At 41.4% G+C, this 20,966-nt stretch overlaps 1 protein-coding gene across 1 annotated transcript in view; it reads right to left on the bottom strand.

Moving 5' to 3' along the window:
• The window catches only part of LOC127596455 (collagen alpha-1(XX) chain), a 38,674-nt gene extending 17,714 nt beyond the window's left edge, over window positions 1–20,960 (bottom strand). The window contains exons 1-20 of the mRNA XM_052058962.1: window positions 20,772–20,960; window positions 20,082–20,258; window positions 18,726–18,876; window positions 18,277–18,340; window positions 18,113–18,185; window positions 16,962–17,130; window positions 16,590–16,673; window positions 16,323–16,498; window positions 14,999–15,128; window positions 13,449–13,571; window positions 6,970–7,062; window positions 6,088–6,192; window positions 4,711–4,854; window positions 3,589–3,747; window positions 2,983–3,174; window positions 2,211–2,378; window positions 1,803–1,922; window positions 1,558–1,722; window positions 1,041–1,199; window positions 91–263 (exon numbers count right to left, since the gene is read on the bottom strand). Coding sequence (XP_051914922.1) covers window positions 91–263; window positions 1,041–1,199; window positions 1,558–1,722; window positions 1,803–1,922; window positions 2,211–2,378; window positions 2,983–3,174; window positions 3,589–3,747; window positions 4,711–4,854; window positions 6,088–6,192; window positions 6,970–7,062; window positions 13,449–13,571; window positions 14,999–15,128; window positions 16,323–16,498; window positions 16,590–16,673; window positions 16,962–17,130; window positions 18,113–18,185; window positions 18,277–18,340; window positions 18,726–18,876; window positions 20,082–20,192 — 2,559 coding nt within the window. The 5' untranslated portion in view covers window positions 20,193–20,258; window positions 20,772–20,960. The remainder of the gene's footprint in view (window positions 1–90; window positions 264–1,040; window positions 1,200–1,557; window positions 1,723–1,802; window positions 1,923–2,210; window positions 2,379–2,982; window positions 3,175–3,588; window positions 3,748–4,710; window positions 4,855–6,087; window positions 6,193–6,969; window positions 7,063–13,448; window positions 13,572–14,998; window positions 15,129–16,322; window positions 16,499–16,589; window positions 16,674–16,961; window positions 17,131–18,112; window positions 18,186–18,276; window positions 18,341–18,725; window positions 18,877–20,081; window positions 20,259–20,771) is intronic.
• Between the last annotated feature and the right edge of the window lie 6 nt (window positions 20,961–20,966).

A 20,966-nucleotide genomic window follows, 5' to 3' on the forward strand; every position in this document is an offset into this window, starting at 1 on the left:
GGAAGGTTCCACGTGATGGTTAAAAGGATATAGGACCACACATTGGCTCATTGATACGAAGAAAGATGAAGCACTGGAAAAGTCTCTGACCTCCTGAGGACTTTGACCCTCCGCGCTGTGATAGACCACCCTGTATTGCTGGACTGGCTTAGCAGGGTTGGTCCAGTGTAGCATCACTTCTCTGGAGCCCAGGTCGGAGAAGCGGAGGTCAGTGGGACTCGGGTAAGATATGGTCGGGTCTACTGTAGGCTCTGGTTCACCTTCTAGAAAAAGGGATGTAATGGTGTGTGTAGAAAAGATAAAAGGAAATGGATACACAGGTGGGTTACAGCAACCGATATTTGCAATATGCATGATACAACTTTGAGGACTTTATTTTTATACAGGCACTCAGGTGTAAAAACTGGCGCATCTTGATTTCATGCCTTCGGTGCAGCGGACAATTTGGTGACTGAAAGTACACTAAACCTTAGACCAGCTGGAAGCAAGCCACACACGGACGCATGCTCAGGGATGGAAGGCAATTTCCAAGTGCCCGCTTCACAGCAGCCAACTTTACATCATCCGCAAATGGAAATCCTTTTACATTTCATTATAAACATACTTTGCACGCATCAATCTTCTGCATGGACTCCAGTGAGACAATTTTTGCTTCCGCCATGTAGAACGTGCACCGTTCCTGAGTTAAGTAGTAAAGGAAATAAGAGGAACTGCTTCGACTGGCCGCAAAGCAAGTCGGCTGCGTTCACTCCCACAACACGGCAAACACCCGTTTGTAACTACCTGCATCTCCGAAAATACCAAAAGAAAGAAAATGTTATACCGCATGTGTTTAAAATGAAAGTTTTTGCAATGAAAAGTTTGTCCGGCACAAATTTGGTCAACATTGTTTTCTTTGAAGATTCCAACAGCAGGTTAACGAGCGCTCACAGTAGAGCGAGAAAGATGCATTTGAGCACACAGACCAAAATCATGTGTTCTCTTAATGTATGCTTACTGTGGCTTAATAGATTGTGTCAACGTCATGAGTGCTACTTTACGCTTTATGATTCCGCGCTCCTCTATTCTCCCACACAGAACGTGGACCAGTCGGGCCACCAGTTTGCTGAGCAGATGGAAGTCGTTGACGTTGTAGACATTGGAATCCACCGGCTCTGAAGCCACTTGCCTCAACTCAGCCTCATCGGCATTCTTCACACCTAAATGCAGAATAAACACACAATTACATATTCTAGCCGGAATCTGGAATTTATTACACAAACCGAGACTAAAAAGCCGGCTAATGACGGGACTATTAGACCATGTGGAAAGGTAGCACAGGAAAAGAAACACACGGCACAGTACAGTGAAACAATAAATGCCGACTGAGGTATAACATGTGGTGCTTTAATGACATCTTACACATTGTGGGAACGTGGAATTACCTTGCTATCAATCACGAGCCAAGCGGAACATACGCAGAAATTCCATGACCCGTTTCCCACAAAAATACAAGTAAGTCAGAAAAATAATACATACACTACAAATATACCCCAACTTCGCACTTTAAAATCTCACCTACAGTGATGATCTCCACACCGGCATTTTTAAGTCGGTTTGCTGCGGCGATGGCGTCATCTTGCGATTTACCATCCGTCAAGAGCACAAGGTAGAAGGGCATGTCAGACCTTGCGCCCGCTTCGGGCCTCATGTTCTCCTCCATGACGTGGAGCAGCGCTTGGCCTAGAGATTCACGTAGCAAGTCTAAAAAACATCTTCTGAGGAATAGACAACAATATCGCATCATCATGCCTGAACAATACCTGTGAAAGTGTTTCCTCCCTTATATCGGAAATTCCTCACAGCTTCTACCAGTTGGTCTTTGGTAGTGAAGTTGTTCAGCTGCCACTCTGTTCGCGGGTCTCCGCTGTACTGGCTAAGGCCTTGAAGAGGAACACACCGTGTTTAAAGAACTGACTTGTTCCACATCGAGGCCTATAAACAAATGTACCGAGCTTGAATTCGAAACTGAACGGCCACACTAGCCAAACAATCCAGATGTTATGTGGTTCGACTTGGCTAGTGTGTGCCAGCGCATGTACTGTACACCTTGCACCACACATTGATTGAATACCTGCAGATCTTTATAGCCAATGCCATGAATGGAAGGGAAAACAAATACGGCATTACATTTGCATTTGCACACCCAACCGATAGATACTAAGCCTCACCAATCTGAATGTTTTTCGGCCCGATGCGGAAGGGTGTCATCAGTCCTTCCAAGAAGTCCCTGACCCGCCTGAAGTTGGTCCGTCCAATACTCCAGGAACCGTCCACCAAAAACATGATGTCCGCTGCAGCATCAGTGTTGCACTCAAAAGGTTTTCTCGGAAAAGCACCTACCAAAAAAAAAAAAAGATAACACCTAAGAATTTGACCTGGAGAAAAATGTTTTTCCAGGAGGTTCATGCCAGGATGTCAATATGCCATATTATTGAGTAAATGACATTTTGTTATGCTCCATGACACTTCTATACATTTCGACGGACTTTAAAGAAAACGGCGAACGGACAGAACATGCACCAGCATGACGCGTGAATGAACATCCGTTTAAATGCGTGTTTCCTTGAACTCCACGATGAGTGACGACATGTGCCCTGTGGCCGAACAACATGGCTATTCATTATCTTTTCCTGTTCAATAAACACTGTCATCGTGTCAACACACATTCTGTTTTCAAGCCCCTTTAGTCGCAAACCCATTACATCACAGCAACCTTCTTTAAATTAATCTTTTGGCTGTGAAATTACCAAAACTTGGTCTAACCCGCATCTGTGCAGATTAATAACATGTCTCATACATGACTTGTTTGCACCATTCACAAAATACAGATTTTTTTTTTTTTAATGGTGGCGGTTCGGAAAAAAAAAATATTCCAAATGTATGGGAAATTGGATTTTGAATGTCAACTTTGGGTGTGGCTGCAGGAGGACGAGAGGTTACCTGTCACTGGCTGAGTTGGAAGTGGTATCCTTTGTGGTTTCTCCTCTTTGCCCGCTGTCGTTCCCTGTTTGTCCTTCATTTCCACCTTGGACCGTTCCCTCTCTTTTTCTTTCTTCCTCTTCTTCTTCTCTTTGGTAGACTTGTCCTGGGAGCTATCCACAGGTGGGGTGGAGGGTTCCATAGTTGGTGGCTCTGGCAGAGGGAGGTAATGGCAATTGTCGTATTTTTAATGATCAACATCTTCGGAAGTCTCCTGCAAAGCTCTCAACTTTTCGGCTGGTCATTCACACCAAAATACTGTTTTTGAATCTCTCAACTGAGGAAATTGTTTGTTCACATTGTATCATCTGATTGAAAGCATCGAATGTTCATATCAGTACTCAAGTACTTAAGGGCATGCATATTTTCTACTTGCTAGCAAATGTTAAACCAACTTAAAAAATATTTTTTCTTTTATTTTTTCTAATAACCATCAGATGGATATGTTTTCTCTGTTGAGTCACTGTCGTCAAGGTAATAGCAAGATATACAGTATGGTGGTGCATCTATGTGTGTGTGTGTGTGTGTGTGTGTGTGTGTGTGTGTGTGAGTGAGTGAGGGATTCACCTGCATTTGTAGTTGTGGTGACGAGTTCTGGATAAAGAACGGTAGGCAGAGCCAGCAGAGCCTCCGTTCCATCATCCTGGTCTCCTGATCCAGATCCTCCTGGCAACAGCTTCCTCCTTTGGCCACTACGAACCATCTCCTCCTCCCGTAGACTGTCCACTGGATGAGATAAAGGCCCCTTTTACAAAGCCGTGTCAAGGATTGGCTCAATTTGGTTAAAAAATCATTTTAGCCTCTGAATTAACCCTTTCAAGTACTCTGTAACCCGATAACATAATGAGATGGCCACTGCAATAATCACTGTTCCTGAAAGGGTTCATAGCTTTCTTAATTAACTGTTCCTGACCTTAAAAACAGTGCCGTCATTGGGTGGCCGTGGTCAAGGGCCAAAAATGACTCTCGGGTCACTTTGGACACCCCTGATTTAAAGCAAATAAATAATGGATCGTTTTATAAATTATAGCAACATTAGCAGCTCTGCTTCTTTTTTAGGTGATATGGTCAGAAGACAAGGTCAACAACTTACAAATTGAGGGTGAAACATTTGACAAGGCTTGATATAATCACAAAGCACAAGAGGGAGTCGCAAAGCAGAGGCAAAGAAATTCATAGACTCCCATCACTCATTCCAGCATGACAGCTAATGCTACAAGTTTCCATGCTGAGGTGATGAGGCATGCCTGGACATGTGCCACTCGACACAGTCACCTCCAACCAGTGGCGTAGCTCTCTCAACAGCCGACTGTGCTGTCGCTACGTTATATGCCAGCCACAAAGACGCTGGGTACAACCTGAGCGATGTAATCCAAATTCGTACATAAGATGGAATGGGCTGTTGTGTGCTTCTTTTGTAGGAGAAGTCATAATTACAGTAAATGGTATGAAAAAAACTTCTTGGCCATAAATAAAATGGGTGTGTCTTCTTTTGCAGCCAGTCAATGTATTACGATGCTGCTGTACAAACTAGTTCATAAACCACTCTGTCAGGATGGTCTAACATAAACCGAGGAACCCCAGGACCACAACTCGTAGTCCAAAGACTTGGAAAAAAATACTTTCCACCATCTTTACCGGTTGTGCAACCATTGAAATATCTGCCATCCCACTTGGTGTGCCTCTTACAGGTGAATCGTCGCTTTGCCAGAAGTCTCTCTGTGGTCCCATTAAGCACAAGAACTTGGAGGGCATACTCCTGACCGGAGTCCAATCCTGCTACGGTTGCCCGCCCCCGTGTGGTTGTCAACATGAGCTCCGGCTGTGGCACATCTGGAAAAATAAAATAAAAAGACATCCGTCATGAAAAATGACTAGGCTAAGTCGTGTGAAAGAAATGGCACAATTTGAGTGAGTCCACAGCAGGTTCCATGAAAAGCATTGCTAAATTTCTTAGATAGGTCCTTGAATGTCAAGCTTTTTTTTAATTGCTGTGCACTTTACTGGTGCCACTTCAGCAAGACAAAGGAATTGCCAGTGATTATTTTATTTTTAGAACCATGAGTGTGACTTGAAAAATTAGTCTTATACTGTTGTATACTCTGCTCATGACGGACATATTCATCCATTCTCAGTCCTGCGATGAAATTAGCTATATTTATATGATATAAAATGCATCTGCGGTTCACACAGTACACCAGTATGTTTAGTAAACTGAATATTACACCTATAATATGTGAATGTGATTGACCATGTTAAAAGAGGAAGAAAAAAAATTGGTCCAACAAATATCTCAATTAGTCAGGCGGCAAGTTGTCACAGGATTTTGGACTCTGGCTGCAGGGATCGACTCGCATTCCTCGGGTTAATTTAGGACTGGTTGGTGGCCAAAACAAAGGGTGCCAAAAACTCATGTCATGCGCAAGGTTTAAATCTTTAAAATTGTTGGCGAACGGCCCGCCAAACGTCTTTGCGACCAATTGTGACAGTGAACTGACGAAAACTCAACAGTTGCTACCTTCGCAAACACTCGCCAACCTTTTGGTTGATGTCATATATATCCTAGCATGGCTAATTAGAACGCACTCTATGGTGTTTGTAGACTACACACTATACTGTATTCATTTTGCAAATGACGCAAGTTAAAGCTTCTCTAGCAAACTTAGCTTAGCATAGCATGCTCCAAAGCGCATTCACGTGGCTCAGCGATGGTCAAGTTTGAGTGACACGTGTTGTGATTATTGTGGGAAATGTCTGAGAAAAAATTAATAACAACCAGGCGAGCAAGACAGTCGTTGCTGGATAATTTTAAAAAGTTCTCACGTCTGCTAGTAGTGGCGCAGCCGTTAATAGCCATGAGAGACACCTGCGAATGTGAACGACACCAGGGCTGTCTTAAATGAAAAGCAATATTAAAATGTTGTTTACTTTGAGGTTAGTATAGTGTTCAAACATTAACTTTGACAAACTCAAGTGTTATGTGTCCATTGCTAGCATAATCGATTCCGAATAGATTTGTTTTTGACAGCCATACAACCCGTTTGAAATTAGGCTGAAGAGTCTCACCTGAGATGGGCCTTACTCGGACCTTGTAGCCCTGAATGGGACCATCGGTCTCTTTCCATTTCATCTGCAATCTGTCTTCGGAGAGGACCGTCAGCTTAAGACGACCTTGGCAAAGATCAGAGAAAGATGAAATATTTGGCCGAGTGGGTGATGATGACAGAAATAAAGTGGCAGATTTTTCAGGAACTTTTTCCATGTCCCCTGTTATTCCCATGTCACTTCCTTCCCCAAAATGATCTTTTGTTGTTTAATTTGCATGATTTCCAATAGGGGGTTTCCCAACAAGCAGCATCTTTCATGTTTCTGCCTTCCCACCCACAGTCCACCCGCCAGCGCAGCTGCCCCGTTCTCCGTCAAAGCGCGTCCTGTCCTCCCGTCCCCTGAAGAAACAGGAAGAGGATGCTAAGGCGGGCCACGAATGTCAGAGGTTATGTCAGGGGACCGTCACAAAGTTATAGTGTGTCAGTGTTTTGTATGTAACGTGGATGAGTTATAGATAGAGCAGGAGGGGAAGTTGTGGTGGAAACAAAGAAGACAGAGAGGAATAAACATGAACAAAATAATGTTCTTGGAGCGTCTATGGATACCATATGAACCTCACGCTGTGGTTTGGGTCAACGACCTCTGAAGGGTTCATAGTGGGTCTAAAGTGGAGCTAGACCAGCACTGGGTCAGACACCCCTCTGAACAAAAAAACCCTTTCAAGGCAGGCGAGACAATATATGGCCAGTAGATCCCCGCACCGAAAAAAAAAAAAGATTGTTTGAGAATTGGAGAAAACGGGCCCAGTAACAATACATTGTGATATGACTCACTATAGATAATGTTAAATTACGTATTGAATTACATCACATGTGAAGACAGTGATGCCCGACAGTCTACCTTGGCCACAAACTTTTGATGACAGCAGCAGGATTACAAACAGGAAATGCCACATGATCCAGTGAAATGACAAGGATGATGTTGAGGGAGAGACTGGTTAGTGAAGTGACATGAGACCTGAAAACACACAAAGCAAATACAACATTTGGTCATGAACAGTAACTAACATTGTCGAGATTTGTTTTTCACCCTAAGAAGTTAAAGTGACACTTGAAACAATGGATGTACAGAACGAGTGGCACGTGTGTGTGTGTGTGCGTGTGTGTGTGTGTGTGTGTGGCACGAATTTGTGGCAATGACAGTCCAATCACCCTCTTTCCCGTGAGAAATGTTTTATGACCGAGTCTGACTACCGGTGCTGAGGCGCTAGCGCGCCATTACAGACCCTCAGACCACACACAAGTAATGACACACACGCACAGGTCTGTAATATTAAGACACACACTGCTCTTGAAAAAAAGCTGACAAAACTAACACGCTTCTGTCTCTGAGAGTGCTTATTTGCGAAGTGTAATGTAACTGCAAAGTCTCCACATTACACACACCACAGTCTTCCATTTTTTTTAATGTGATTACTTGAAGAGGATATGATGTTTGCAATGGGAGAACTTTGTTAAATAGTGTGACCTCCCCAATAACAAAATAAAAAAGTACCCCTCTATACACTGGAAGCATCAATTTTGAAAATTGGTAATTAGCTGTGTGTGTTTTCAATGCACTGCATGTTTGCACTGGGGTTGAGAGGAAAGAAATTTCACCTGTGCTGTATGTTGGACATAAAGCATTCATTCATTCATTCATTCATCTTCCGAGCCGCTTGATCCTCACTAGGGTAGCGGGGGTTGCTGGAGCCTATCCCAGCTGTCTTCGGGCAGTAGGCGGGGGACACCCTGAATCGGTTGCCAGCCAATCGCAGGGCACACAGAAACGAACAACCATTCGCACTCACACTCACACCTAGGGACAATTTAGAGTGTTCAATCAGCCTGCCACGCATGTTTTTGGAATGTGGGAGGAAACCGGAGCACCCGGAGAAAACCCACGCAAGCCCGGGGAGAACATGCAAACTCCACACAGGGAGGCCGGAGCTGGAATCGAACCCGGTACCTCTTCACTGTGAAGCCGACGTGCTAACCACTGGACTACCGGGCCGCCATAAAGCATATTTGACAATAAAGCTGACTTGACTTGATAAAACAAATCATTTCGTACAAAATAACGGAAATAAATGGAAATAATACGCTCTAAAGTCAGGCTGTCGACAAAATAAAAACTTTGCCCAAGTGAACCTGTCCCATTTTAACACACTTTTACCCTTTGATGGATAGTTTTCGCAGAGGACACATCGACGAACAACCATCCGCTCACACTCACACTCGGGGACAATTTAGAGTGTTCCATTCATCTGCCATGCATCTTTTTGGCATGTGGGACGATACCGGAGAACCCGGAAAAAACCCACGCAGGCACGGAGAGAACATGCAAACTCCACACAGAAACGCCAAAGCTGGAGTGGAACCCAATACCTCTGCACTGTGAGGTTGAGGCCCTAACTACTGGACCACCGGGCCGCTCTATTTGAAAAACAAACAAGGTGATTTAAAATGAAATACTTTTGAATTATTTTTCAAAGTCACAGGGAGCCCTGTTCTACACTGCATGTGTCCTGAGACTGTCTGGCAACTAGACAAGTGTACCGTGTCTCTCGTCCAAAGTAAGTTGGAATACGCTGCAGCTCACTCACGTCCCTTTATAGGAAATGGATAGATGGACAGATGGCCATAAATTCAAACAGTGGATATTTAAAATGATAATCTACGTGATTATGATCACGCAGATCAACAGAGAAGAGTTCCAGCATGCCATCATGTGTCTTCATTTTCTCATGCCTCACATGTGTCTGTGCTTGCCTGAGTGTTGCCGTGAACTTGATTTGCTGTGTGTACCTGTCTGCCTGCCTGCCGTACACACAGAATGTAGCCCCATTATGTAATGCTTGTGACTGCTTTTGCTGCAAGTACAGAGCAATAATAACGATATTACCTGGAGCTTGTTTAATGTCACATTATGATGGAATACATTTCACATTTCAAGTTCATAAATTTCACACTTAATGTGAAACGTTTCATGTGAAAACCTGTTAAGTTATCATGTTAAAACATGATAACTTGCTTCCGCATTCAGCATCACAAAACGAAGCAATTATTTCAGGTTCAGGTCACTGGTAGAGCCCAATGTGTGTGTGTTTTTTTTAATCTATTCAATCATTTTGGACATTTGGCATTATTTTCAGTTTTTTTGACAGTATTGGTAGTTGTGTAGCTCGTCACTGATTAATAAGACACAAAAAGGACTCAGCTACTGACCTGAACCAGGAGAAATTGCTTTACGTTGTTACCGTATGTCAAATGCAGAAGCCAAAATCTTCATCTTTTAACATAAGATAAGAAAACCTTTATTTGTCCCACATTGGGGAAATTTGCATTCCTCAGCAGCAGAAATGATAAGTTATCAATAATTGCTTTACTTTAGTCATGACAATAGCGGAAGCCAAACTTATCACGTTTTAATGTGATAACCTTTCACATTATTTTGTAAAACCCATCACTTTAAAATGAGAAACATCACATTTACCGTGATGCAGAACTTTTTTTTTTACAGTTGTATTGAAATACAGACACATAAATTGGAAAACTATGTACCAGTAATTTATATGTATTATGACTGAAAAACAAATAAGATATATTTTTCATAAGAATGTGGTAACGGCATATCAAGAGTAAAAGCTAAATTATCTAATGGTCCTAATTACAAATACTGTATGTAGGGTTATAGTATTGCACATTATCCTTTTGTGATGACTTCTGTTGCGTAGCGCTAAATGAGTTACGTACGATTATAATAATAGTGTTGGAATGTTATCCTATTTATAGTATAGTTTTGCATAGTACTGTATATTATCATATGGTGATGTATAGTATAAAACACTATGGCCTCTGGCTTCCTGTTTCTAATGTCTGCCTGCTGGCACCTGGTGGCCCCCAAGGACCACATGACAGTTTAAGACAATCATTCATTCATCTTTCGAGCCGCTTGATCCTCACTAGGGTCGCGGGGGGTGCTGGAGCCTATCCCAGCTGTCTTCGGGCAGTAGGCGGGGGACACCCTGAATTGGTTGCCAGCCAATCACAGTTAAGACAATCAGTGTCGTTAAAAAAAAGGAATATTATTATCAATAACAACATCAAGGTAATTTGAGCAGATTTATCGTTTCAGGTGTGTGCATCAAATTGGCAGCCATTAGCATGTATCTGTACCCCAAAAGTTGTCTTGGAGTATGGTGATCTTTATTCTTGTGTTTCATCTTTAAAAAAATAATAAAATAAAAAAAATTATAAACTATTAGCATAAAACACTCGGCACGGCCGTTCTAAGCGTGCCGTCTTGTTCCGAATGACGACTGTGTCGGAAGTAGTTCAGCGCGCACCTTCGAATCGTCAAAGGACCGCTGTAAATAAACCGAGGACCCGCTCTATATGGATCAGAATCATAATCAGAATCAGATGGATATCATACAATAAACACACACACACACACATAAAAATGTCATATCCACTGAATACTGCGAGCAGTATTTACTAAGCAAATTAGCATGTCAGTAGTAACGGTGTTGCAAAATCTGTTTTGCTTATCCTAATCACAAATATATTATTAACATATAATCCTCTGCAATAAATTGGGGTGTGGGTCAGAGGGTTTCTGTGTATTTTTCGAATTCTGCGATTGGTTGTGTAGATAGCTTTGTCGATTTTTTTCAAATTCCTTTTGTGTTATAATGGCGTTAAATCAAGTAATATCCACATTTGAAAAATGACTAAACAAGAGCGTTTTTCGTATAGTATTTACTTTAGTTAGTGTTGTCCGCTATTTACTGGAATAATTGACACAGAGTGAAGACAACTTTTTAAGTTTGGAGAGCAAAAACTCGATCGCACCTGCACCGTAATGAAGAGCGATAAAAAACGACAAAACAGGTTAAAACGATAAAGTGTCTCACCATTGTTTGAGTAAAAAAAATAACTTAAAACAATAACAAAGGGGTTTTACTGTGTCGAGGGGCGGGGTGGCAAGGTGAGCGCTTACCTGGGTGGTGGCAGTGCTGCTTCGGCTCAAGGATAATCAGTCCTCCACATTTAGAGCAGATTATGTCCGCATGTGGGGTGTCTCGCCAAATTGAATAGTCTCGGAAGCACTGTAATTAGGCACCCAATATTCCGGTACCAGATCGTGTGTGTGTGTTTGGAAAAACGTAATTCCAAAACTTGTTAGCCAGGCCCCGTAGTCTCTCCTTTATGGGCGTGGTATCATAGACAGACTACTTCAATGTCCCCTCGAGCGTTTGGCAACGTTACTAAAATACGCCAGCGCGCCCGCCATATTGGATGTGTCCTCTCTCATCCGTAGGTGTATACAACCTGATGGGCAAAATACCAAGCGCAATAAAATGAATTAATATAACCCGATTACGCGCGCAACACAGAAACAGACACAAACACACACACAGACACACACTCACACACACACAATGTTGTTACAGTCAACTCAGTGAGAAAGAAAGCAACACAACTTATTCTACAAGATGCCACAAAAAATGTTTAATGTTTCCATCTATTTCAAAGACTCGATTTGTACATTGAAATAAAACCTAGCTTTATGAGTCCAATTTAAGAACTGCGGTAAATAAGGCACATTAGAGTTGAGTTTTGATCTGTAATGACAGCCAGAGTGGTAGCTGATGATTTCCACTTAAAATGAATGAATTTATGGAATAACAATAGTAGTTTCGCTGCATTTTTTTTTGCTGCTAAAGTTGGTGTAAAAAGACGTGTTTACATGCATTCAAAGCATCTAATTAAATGTTTGAATTCCAGGCCCATTCGTGGCCAACTCATGCTGCTTAATAAACTCATAAAAGTCAAAGATAGATGATGTTTGATCAATTGAAAATAAGTACCGGTACAACTGCAACCGAGATCCTGCAGAACTCAAATGTCCCTGACATTATATAATTCAGAATACAATGCAAAATTTATGAAAGTTGCACAAAAACCCAAGTTCCAACCACCGTCACTCAAGTAATGAGTAATGATCAGCAAGCATCAAAATGATTAACTCTGTAAAGTTTTTGCTTTTTCTCTAGCTTCTTTTGTGATAACACCACAGACGAAAATCAGGGATGAATACGAGAAATGACGCTTACTGAAAGTAAGTAGTCAGCAGAGTAGCAAAAACTGGTACATGCATCTCTGTCCTGGCTGCTCTGAGAGAGGAATGTACAATGTTTAAAAATCACCAAACAAATGTAAATCTAAGATGAAGATAACCAACCAAAGTAAATAAACAGTTTTTAAATGGTGACTTTGTTTCAAAAGGAATATAATATTAAAAACCACCCTGCTCTGTGTAAAAAGTACTTGCCCCCCAAGGCCAATAGTCAAACATGGTGGCTGTAGTGTGATGGTCTGGGGCTGCTTACCTACTTCAGGGTCTGGATGACTTGCTGTGATTGATGGAACCATGAATTCTGGTCTTTCCCAGAAAATCCTGAGAGTGTTTGGCCATCAGCTCGTGACCTCCAGCTGGAGCTCAATTGGATCCTACAGCAGCACTACAATTCTAAACACAGCAGCAAGTCAACTTCTGAATGGCTAAAATAAAAAATAAAAATGTTTAAAAATGACGTTTCTGAAGTGGCCTAGTCAAAGTCCAGACTTGAATCTGGTTCAAACGCTGTGGAATGACCTTAAATAGGTCTTTCATGCTCAAAAACCCCATAGTTTTGCTGAATGAAAGAAATTCTGCAAAGAAGAGTGGGCCAAAGTGTCTCCGTAGAGATATGAAAGATTCACTGCCAGTTATTTAAAAACAAACAAACAATTTCAGTTTGTGCTGTTCTGGGACAAGAACTTTTTCCACATAGGACAAATACAATCAGCATCTAATAACTCATTCGTCTGATATTTACATTTGTTTGATGATCATAGAAATAAAAGTGGGGAAAACAAAAAATGTGAGCAGAGACCAAACACATTTCACAGTAGTTAAGGTATTGTGCTATTTTATGAAGTTTGTTGACAACTTTAGTGAGTTACAGGATGATGTTGATGACGATTACAACTTTGTGATCCTGATATCAATATTGCTATGTCACTTTGGCATTGTAAAGAATACCATTCTGTTATTTGGAGTATCATGTTAAAGCCTCAACAACCAACTTCAATCATATGCTGTGGAAATTGAATTCGATAAGCTACATATTTGACTGACCAGCTGAAAGGAAGATGGAATTAATGAAATTATTTCTTCGGACTGAAATCGCGGTGACCCTTCACCCTTACCAGCGTGGTTGTAAATTGAACCGTTTTAGAAAAGCTAAAGTTAATTGGCTTAAATCAGAGTTCAAAATATGTGATGATATCAGTGGAGGGTGATTTCTTCTTCCTCATTTTCAGCAGTGGAGTCATCTTCATCATTACATCGCAGCAAAGGCAACTCAAGCTCTGGGCTCCTACTGGTCAGCTGCCTGAGGGACGAACTCTTGTCTGAAAGAGAACAGGAAAAACGAGGGTAACAATACCTTTTCCAGCCAGCTGCTAAAGATTAACACATTTATTTCCCTTCGTTTTTGTCCCTTTTTTGTTTCCAACCTAACCAAAGGGTGCTAACCACCAGTTAGCTAGCTAATCACCGTCTAATACATTAATATTGCAATGTAAAAATGTTACTTTAAAAAAATCCGATAGTGATAATTAATAAAAGAAGAGCAAACTTTTTGCAAAAGTTGCATTGCATTTTGCTGCCTTAACAGGTGATATGGAAAATTGGATGTTTACTACAGATAGAGAGAGAGGTTCACTGAAAGGCAACTTTAACATATTCTAACAAATATATGTGTGTGTGTGTGTGTATATAGATAGATGGATGGATGGATGGATGGATGGATGGATAGATGGATACAGTATATGTATATATACATTTTCCCCTGAATTAAAATGCTACAGTGTACGTATATTGCTACTACAGACTAGTGTGTCCATGAAGTCACAGCATCAGAAACTTTGTCAATAAGATTTCACATGGTAGATGACTCTTCATGGTATCATGAAGTAACATTAAACTCAACACAATCCTGAGTTGCAATTGATTTACTCTGAAACTTTGTCCCACTTGTTTTGGTAGTTATAAACACTGACCTGGAACTAATGGCCAATCCAGTAACGTACAACCAACTTTTAAAAAACTACGATTGAATATGGTTTCAGTATTCAACATAAAAAACTTTGATCGCATACAACTTTCAACACACACAAATCAATACCTTGTAAAATCCAATTACCATATTGGCCCAAATATAAGACAGCCCCTGATTATAAGACAACCTCCTCTTTTCAAGACAATGATTATAACAATATATTTGAGAGAAAAAGCATGTTATTTTGCCTCATTCAAATCTCAATATCTGAACATTTAAATATGTAAACTGAAGTGCTATCACATTCGTAAATGAATGGCTTCTGGTTTTTGAAATGTAGATTACATCATAACTTCTCCTCCTCGGTTAACCTGGCCGATCTTCTACCCGCTTTTCTCCACCAAATTGTCGCTCCTTTTCTCCATTTTCTGTTATCTCTTCTATTATTTTCTTCTCTTTTCTTTCTTACCGCTATTTTTTATTTTTCTTCTTCGTGCTACCGCTATTTTTATTTTTATTCTTTGTGTCAGGGGTTCACTTTGGCCTGGGGAGTCAAGTTCAGCATTCGCTTCAATGATACCTGGCGCCATCTAGCGTCGTGAATGGGTATAATGTCTAGACCCCGAATATAAGACGACCCCGACTTTTTCAGGCTTCTTTCAATGCAAAAAACACCGTCTTATATTTGGCCAATACGGTATTACCTTTCGAGACCCTTTTGGACTTTGCATTCATTACATTGCAACACATGTCAAAACACAGTGGAAACGTACTCACTTTTGGAATAATAGACTTTGAGTCCAACGTGCAATGAGATGCCACACAGACACACGGCAAAGCCCAGCCAGTTAAGGACACTCAGCTTGTCTCCCATCAGTGATGATGCCAAAACCAGCGTGCATATTTCCTGCAGGAAAACGTATCATGAAACAGGAACTGGATTACAGTGCATCCCTAAGTGTACTTTTGGGGCGGGTGCTATTTCAATGAACATTTCAAGTATGCAGTACGGCTGTGTTCCAACTGACAAAACATATGAAACAATTAGGGATGTATATTGCACATAATTCCACAGGCGTCAAAAGTGGACAGTGACAACACAAATTTTACCTTTTGATCGTTTAGCGTTTTTTATTGTTTATTTGTGTTGTTTAAGCAGAATCAGGTGTGTCTAAACCAGGGGTGCCCAAACGTTTTGGATCGAAGATCTACTTTTTGATCAACTAACATCACGGGATCTACCCTTACCGGCGCGTGCACGCACACACACACACACACACACACAAATTTAAGATTTACCTGCTTTATTTTATTTTTTTAATATTTTTTTTTTGTGAAAATTAGACTGATTAGTGTGCGGTGTATATTAACACAAAAAATATATTACTAACATGTACAAAGACACACAAATGGTTGTTTGTTTTTTTTCTTCTCGACATTCCTCGGATCTACTTGGGACCTGTCTTAGATCTACCGGTAGATCAGGATCTACCTAATGGGCACCCCTGGTCTAAACCATTACCATGATGTCAAGATTGCATTGATGGGGTCTCACTGATCTGTGCGTTAATGTATTGTATCCGACACATTTCGGATTTGGATCCACATTTGGAAGAGGCTGCATTCAAATAAAAGGGTATGACTTTGAAGCATTCTTGTTGCCATGGTATTTCACATAGAAGGGTGATAATTACCTAAACAATAATCGGAAGACCTGGACTCATAGAATACTTCTGCATACTTCTCTTCTCTCCGTGTGTAAATCACTCCATACTAATTTCACAAAACATGGACTGTGGTTTATCTACCATTGTTTTTTTTTCATAATCCAGGAAAATAGTATTGTCTGACTTCATCATCTATTAATTCAGTTAAATAGGAGCTATCTCCTATAACATACTCCAATCAGTTACTAGGGTATATTAAGAAAATGTGAGACTGAGTTACATAAAAATGGACCGGTACAGAAATTTACATACAGTATGATTGCGTTTTACATCGTAAAGTGACCAGTTTCATGATTTCACATGTCACGTTCAACGCGGTACAATTGGACACACAAACATACAAAATAAACACAAACGCTCATGTAAAACAGTACCTTAAAAATCCCTGATATGGATAACGTGAGGCTTGAGGTTCGTGAGACGAGCAGAAACTCTGAAAAGCCAAGACCAAAAGCCAGGATTCCTCCAAAGGTTAATAAGAAGACTAAGTACAAGAGAGGCAACGGATCCGTTTCCCGGAATAACTTGTCAGAGGTGCTGAGGCTCAATCCTACAAACACACCCAATAATGACAAAGAGCTGTTGAACATCTCGATGCAATGGCCATGGGTGCAGTGTGGACATCTAAGGCTTGATCTCACCTTCATTATACAGGAAGAGCGGAAAGAGGCCCAGAAACATGAGAGGCTGGAGGTGGTACATAGCATCTACGGGGTTCTGGAGGCCTACAAGAAGATTAAATATGAACAACTTCAACGAGGAGGGACTAATGGGGTATAATGCGAATTGCTTAGGGCCAACACAAATACATTATTTTAAGTGACATGACGTTGGAAGCTGTAAATTAAAATACCTTCAATATTTCGTACAATTCATTTTTGCTAAAAATGCACTGCTGAATCTAAATGATCCAATTAAACCTGGTTGATGGGGCAAAAACGGGTTAAAGGTGCCTCAGGTAAACACTACAATAGTGCTTGTATTTATTAAATAGACAACAATTCATCACTGACCCAGCTCGGCTTTCTGCATGAGCACCTGAGTGAAGGTCCAGCGGATCCCCCCGATGAAGGCCGCCAGCAGCACCATAAGGAAGCCCTTCAGGTTGAACTGGGTGGATTGGAAGGTAAACATGAACAGGCCGCTGGCAATCAGCACGACCACAAGGATCAGGAATGGCTTCTGGTGGAAAAAGACCAAAACATTTGAGAAAATACTTAAAAACGCCAAATTTCTCAATATAAATAAATAACGGAAACGTTTTGTTGCTGCACACCTTAATCAAACCTTTTTTTAAATAACCTAAGAATCTACAGGTATATTCATCCATCCATCCATTTTCCGAACCGCTTGATCCTCACCTGGGTCGCTGGAGCCCATCCCAGCTGACTTCGGGCAGTAGGCGGGGGACACCCTGAATCGGTTGCCAGCCAATCGCAGGGCACACAGAGACAAACAACCATCCACGCTCACATTCACACCTAGGGACAATTTAAGAGTGTCCAATCAGCCTGCCACACATGTTTTTGGAATGTGGGAGGAAACCGGAGTACCCGGAGAAAACCCACGCAGGCCCGGGGAGAACATGCAAACTCCACACAGGGAGGCTGGAGCTGGAATTGAACCCGGTACCTCTGCACTGTGAAGTCGACGTGCTAACCACTGGACTACAGGTATATTCATAAATGCGTTTTTGTGGAGGTAAATATCACAATCTAAACAGAAAACAATCATCATTCTGGACACTTTTGTACTCTGATACTAATTTAACTAAGCCACTGCAGAAAGCACAGTACATTTACTCATGTACAGTTGGCACATACGAAGCTGGTGCCGAGTCCTGTTTTTAGTTTTTTTTTTTTAACTCTTGTTGTTCTTGTCGACAAATTTAAATGAAGGAGGCATCGGTTGTTTATTTAATTACAAAGAGACTAAGGTTCTAGTAAGTACGTTCAAGTACGTTCTAAGGAAGACTATGCTTGGCGAGCTCACAAGACCGTACTCTGCATTCCTGGTATTAAGAAACAGCTAAAGAGTATGATGTACTTCTTGATCGTTGGGCTATTTGGACGAAAGCATGTTATGGCGACAACTGGGAACAGTTATTTAAAAGAGGTGGGGGGGTGGGAGCATAAAATGTCTCATTGGATGAAAAGATTCTCACCGGCTCCTCGAGTTTTAAGACCAAAGAGAAAAAGAGAATAAAGAGCACCGCAGAAGACTTGGTCATGGTGTACCTTGGGAAAACAAACAGAACTCAATGAGCAGCAGGATAATTATGCATATACAATACCTGTATGATATCAGGGCCAATTAATGTTAACTTACAAGCTAATTGTGATGAAGAGGAAACTCCAGTTGGAGAGTCCAATGTCCAATGTTGTTGCCAAGGCTGTTGGAAGACAACAGCAAGAACACCACAAAGAAACTTTATCACTTCTAGTGCTGGTCCGTTGTAAGTGAGCAGAAACTAAATCAGTGGCTTTTCTCCAGTCACACCTGGCGTTCCCCAAGGTTCTGTCTCAGGGGCCCCAGCTTTTCATAATCTAACTACTTGTGCTTGGGTCACAACTTCGTCAAATTCAATGTGAACTGGCTTTATGTGTGCCTCCACTATCAGAGGGGGTGCTATGCCTTATTTTAACCGTTTATGCTGAGTTATAAAAAACAGGCAAAGCAGGAGACTCATTTTTGTTTCTTTTTTTATTTTTTTTTACACTTGAGGTCCAGCTATTAATACTTTCCTCTAACAAATAAGCAAACCCACCAAGTCTCACCTGTGGGAGCCACTTTGCGGAGGTAATCCGACCAGCTGAGAATAACACGGGTCTTCCCTGTCCAGCATTGCATGGCTCGTCGGGTCAGCGCCGACAGGCAAAAGTTGAGGGCCAGGTGGACTAAAGTCATGAAAAGCGGATAGTGGAAGCCCTGGTGGGGGTTACATAGAAATGGTCATGAGACGAAGCTGTGTTTTGGTTCTACATCAACCACGCTGACGATGTTGTTTCACTGGTAACTTGGGGCAGAAGACAGGAATGTATTCACTCTTGATACAGTGCTGTGAAATAGTATTCATCCCCTTTTTGATTTCTGAGTTCTTTGCATTTTTATCACATACAAAGGTTTCAGTTCATCAAATCAATTTTATAATCATACAGAGACTACGCAAGGAAATACAAAATGCAGACCAGCTAAAATTACTCCGAGTGCGACGATGACTCATCCATGATGTTGACAAAGAACCTAGAACAACACCCAAAGAACTTGAGGCCATCTATATGGGGCAATCCCTTCATCGCCCAGCAGAAAATGAGGTGCCTTAAACAGCCACACGCAGCCGTAAGCATCACATTAACCGAGAACGCCTTCTTGAGCCACGTAAAAGTGTTTTCTTACTGCACTGTGCAAACTAGTTCATTAGAGCAGCTAATGAGCAGGCAACCGTTTTAAAAAACCTGATGGTCCAGTGATACTGGATGCAAATGCAGTTCATGTATATTCTCTTTCTGAGTTTCATACTCCCTCTGCTTGCTTGTCTTTCTCAGAATCTTCATCTGTTGTGTCCTCTCTTCTGACAACCAGTGTCTCCTAAGTCCTCTGGCTCTCTCTTTGCTGCTGTCAATTTAATACTCAAGTTGCTCAACATCCTTGACCTACTCCGTCTCACTCAATGCCCCCAACCCTCATTTGTACTCATCTTTACAGTGGAAAAATAGGATGTCATGACCCCTTTTCATCGCAAGTTTATACTCTCGACTAAAAGCAGTGGAAAGGAATAGACAAGATTTCAGCAACACAGTATATAAGTGACATTGGTTATGATAAGCTGCTTTTGTTGTCTTGAAGTGACATCATTTGTCACTCATCAGATCTCACTTTGCTGAAAGGATTACTTTTTCAAATTTACAAAACATAAATTATTTTGTCATCCTTTATTGGATGCATTTTGTTTGATTAAATATAATCAATCGCCAGGCACATAAAGAGTCGAAAAAAGCATTCGCACTGACATTCACCCTGTCACTGAGTGCGAACTAGACCCAACATTGACTGTAACAAAGTCAGACAAGTGAACTACTCCACCAGTCAGTGACCAGTTTATCCTCATCTCAAACAAATCTACACACACTTACCTTCATGAGCCATTTGTTATAGAAGGTGATACCAATAGAGAAAACATAATAGAGGAGAACCAGTCCCACAGTCCGGAGCGTCCTGCAGAGGAACTGGACCGGACACGCCATACACTGACTTAAGTGTCATCTGCAGAGTCAACTTGATCCCCTCTTTTCAACACCTGTAGTGGATTTCTGAGGACAAATAAAATAAAATAAAACACATTTTGCGAACACTAAACAAGCACACTAATTGATGGTGAGTTGAAAAGCGTTCAATATGGCAAGGTGTTTTACAGCAAGTCGACTTCAGATGCCAAATACAGTACTACATTTTGTTCATTGTGAAAGGTGGAACACTTACCAGTAACGCTGACCACATTTACGGGTTCCGAAGGTCGACTTTTTAGATACAACTAACGTTAGCTCGGTAGCTATTGATGTGATCGATTAAGATTAAACCAAGTGATAAAAATCCTGATTTATTGTCTGCCACATGGAGGTGCGATGCAGTCGCACTCCCGATTACGTTGACTCGAACACGCATCTCCAGACTACTGGCAGTTTAGTTAAGAACTCTATCGAATAAAATGAAGATTAGCAACTAGTAATTGCGTTTATTTAAAACGCAGCAAGCTTGAACTCAATCGTTGAGAGCTACCGATTACCAGCTGTCAGACGTTTGACGCCGCACACACAAATACAGACCTGGGATTTACGTTTGTTGAATGGTCCTTAGAAGTGGGTTCGGTCCACGTGCGTTGAAAGAAAGAGGATGTAGGAGTCGGTAATCAGTAATATTACATCCAAAATATAACAATGAAAACGATATTGTTCATCACTAACTAAAAGTACACGTCGCGTGAAGTTCGCGTATCGTAATAAATGCGCCGCAAGGGGGCA

This window comes from Hippocampus zosterae, chromosome 2, assembly GCF_025434085.1.
Source record: "Hippocampus zosterae strain Florida chromosome 2, ASM2543408v3, whole genome shotgun sequence".
NCBI lineage: Eukaryota > Metazoa > Chordata > Actinopteri > Syngnathiformes > Syngnathidae > Hippocampus > Hippocampus zosterae.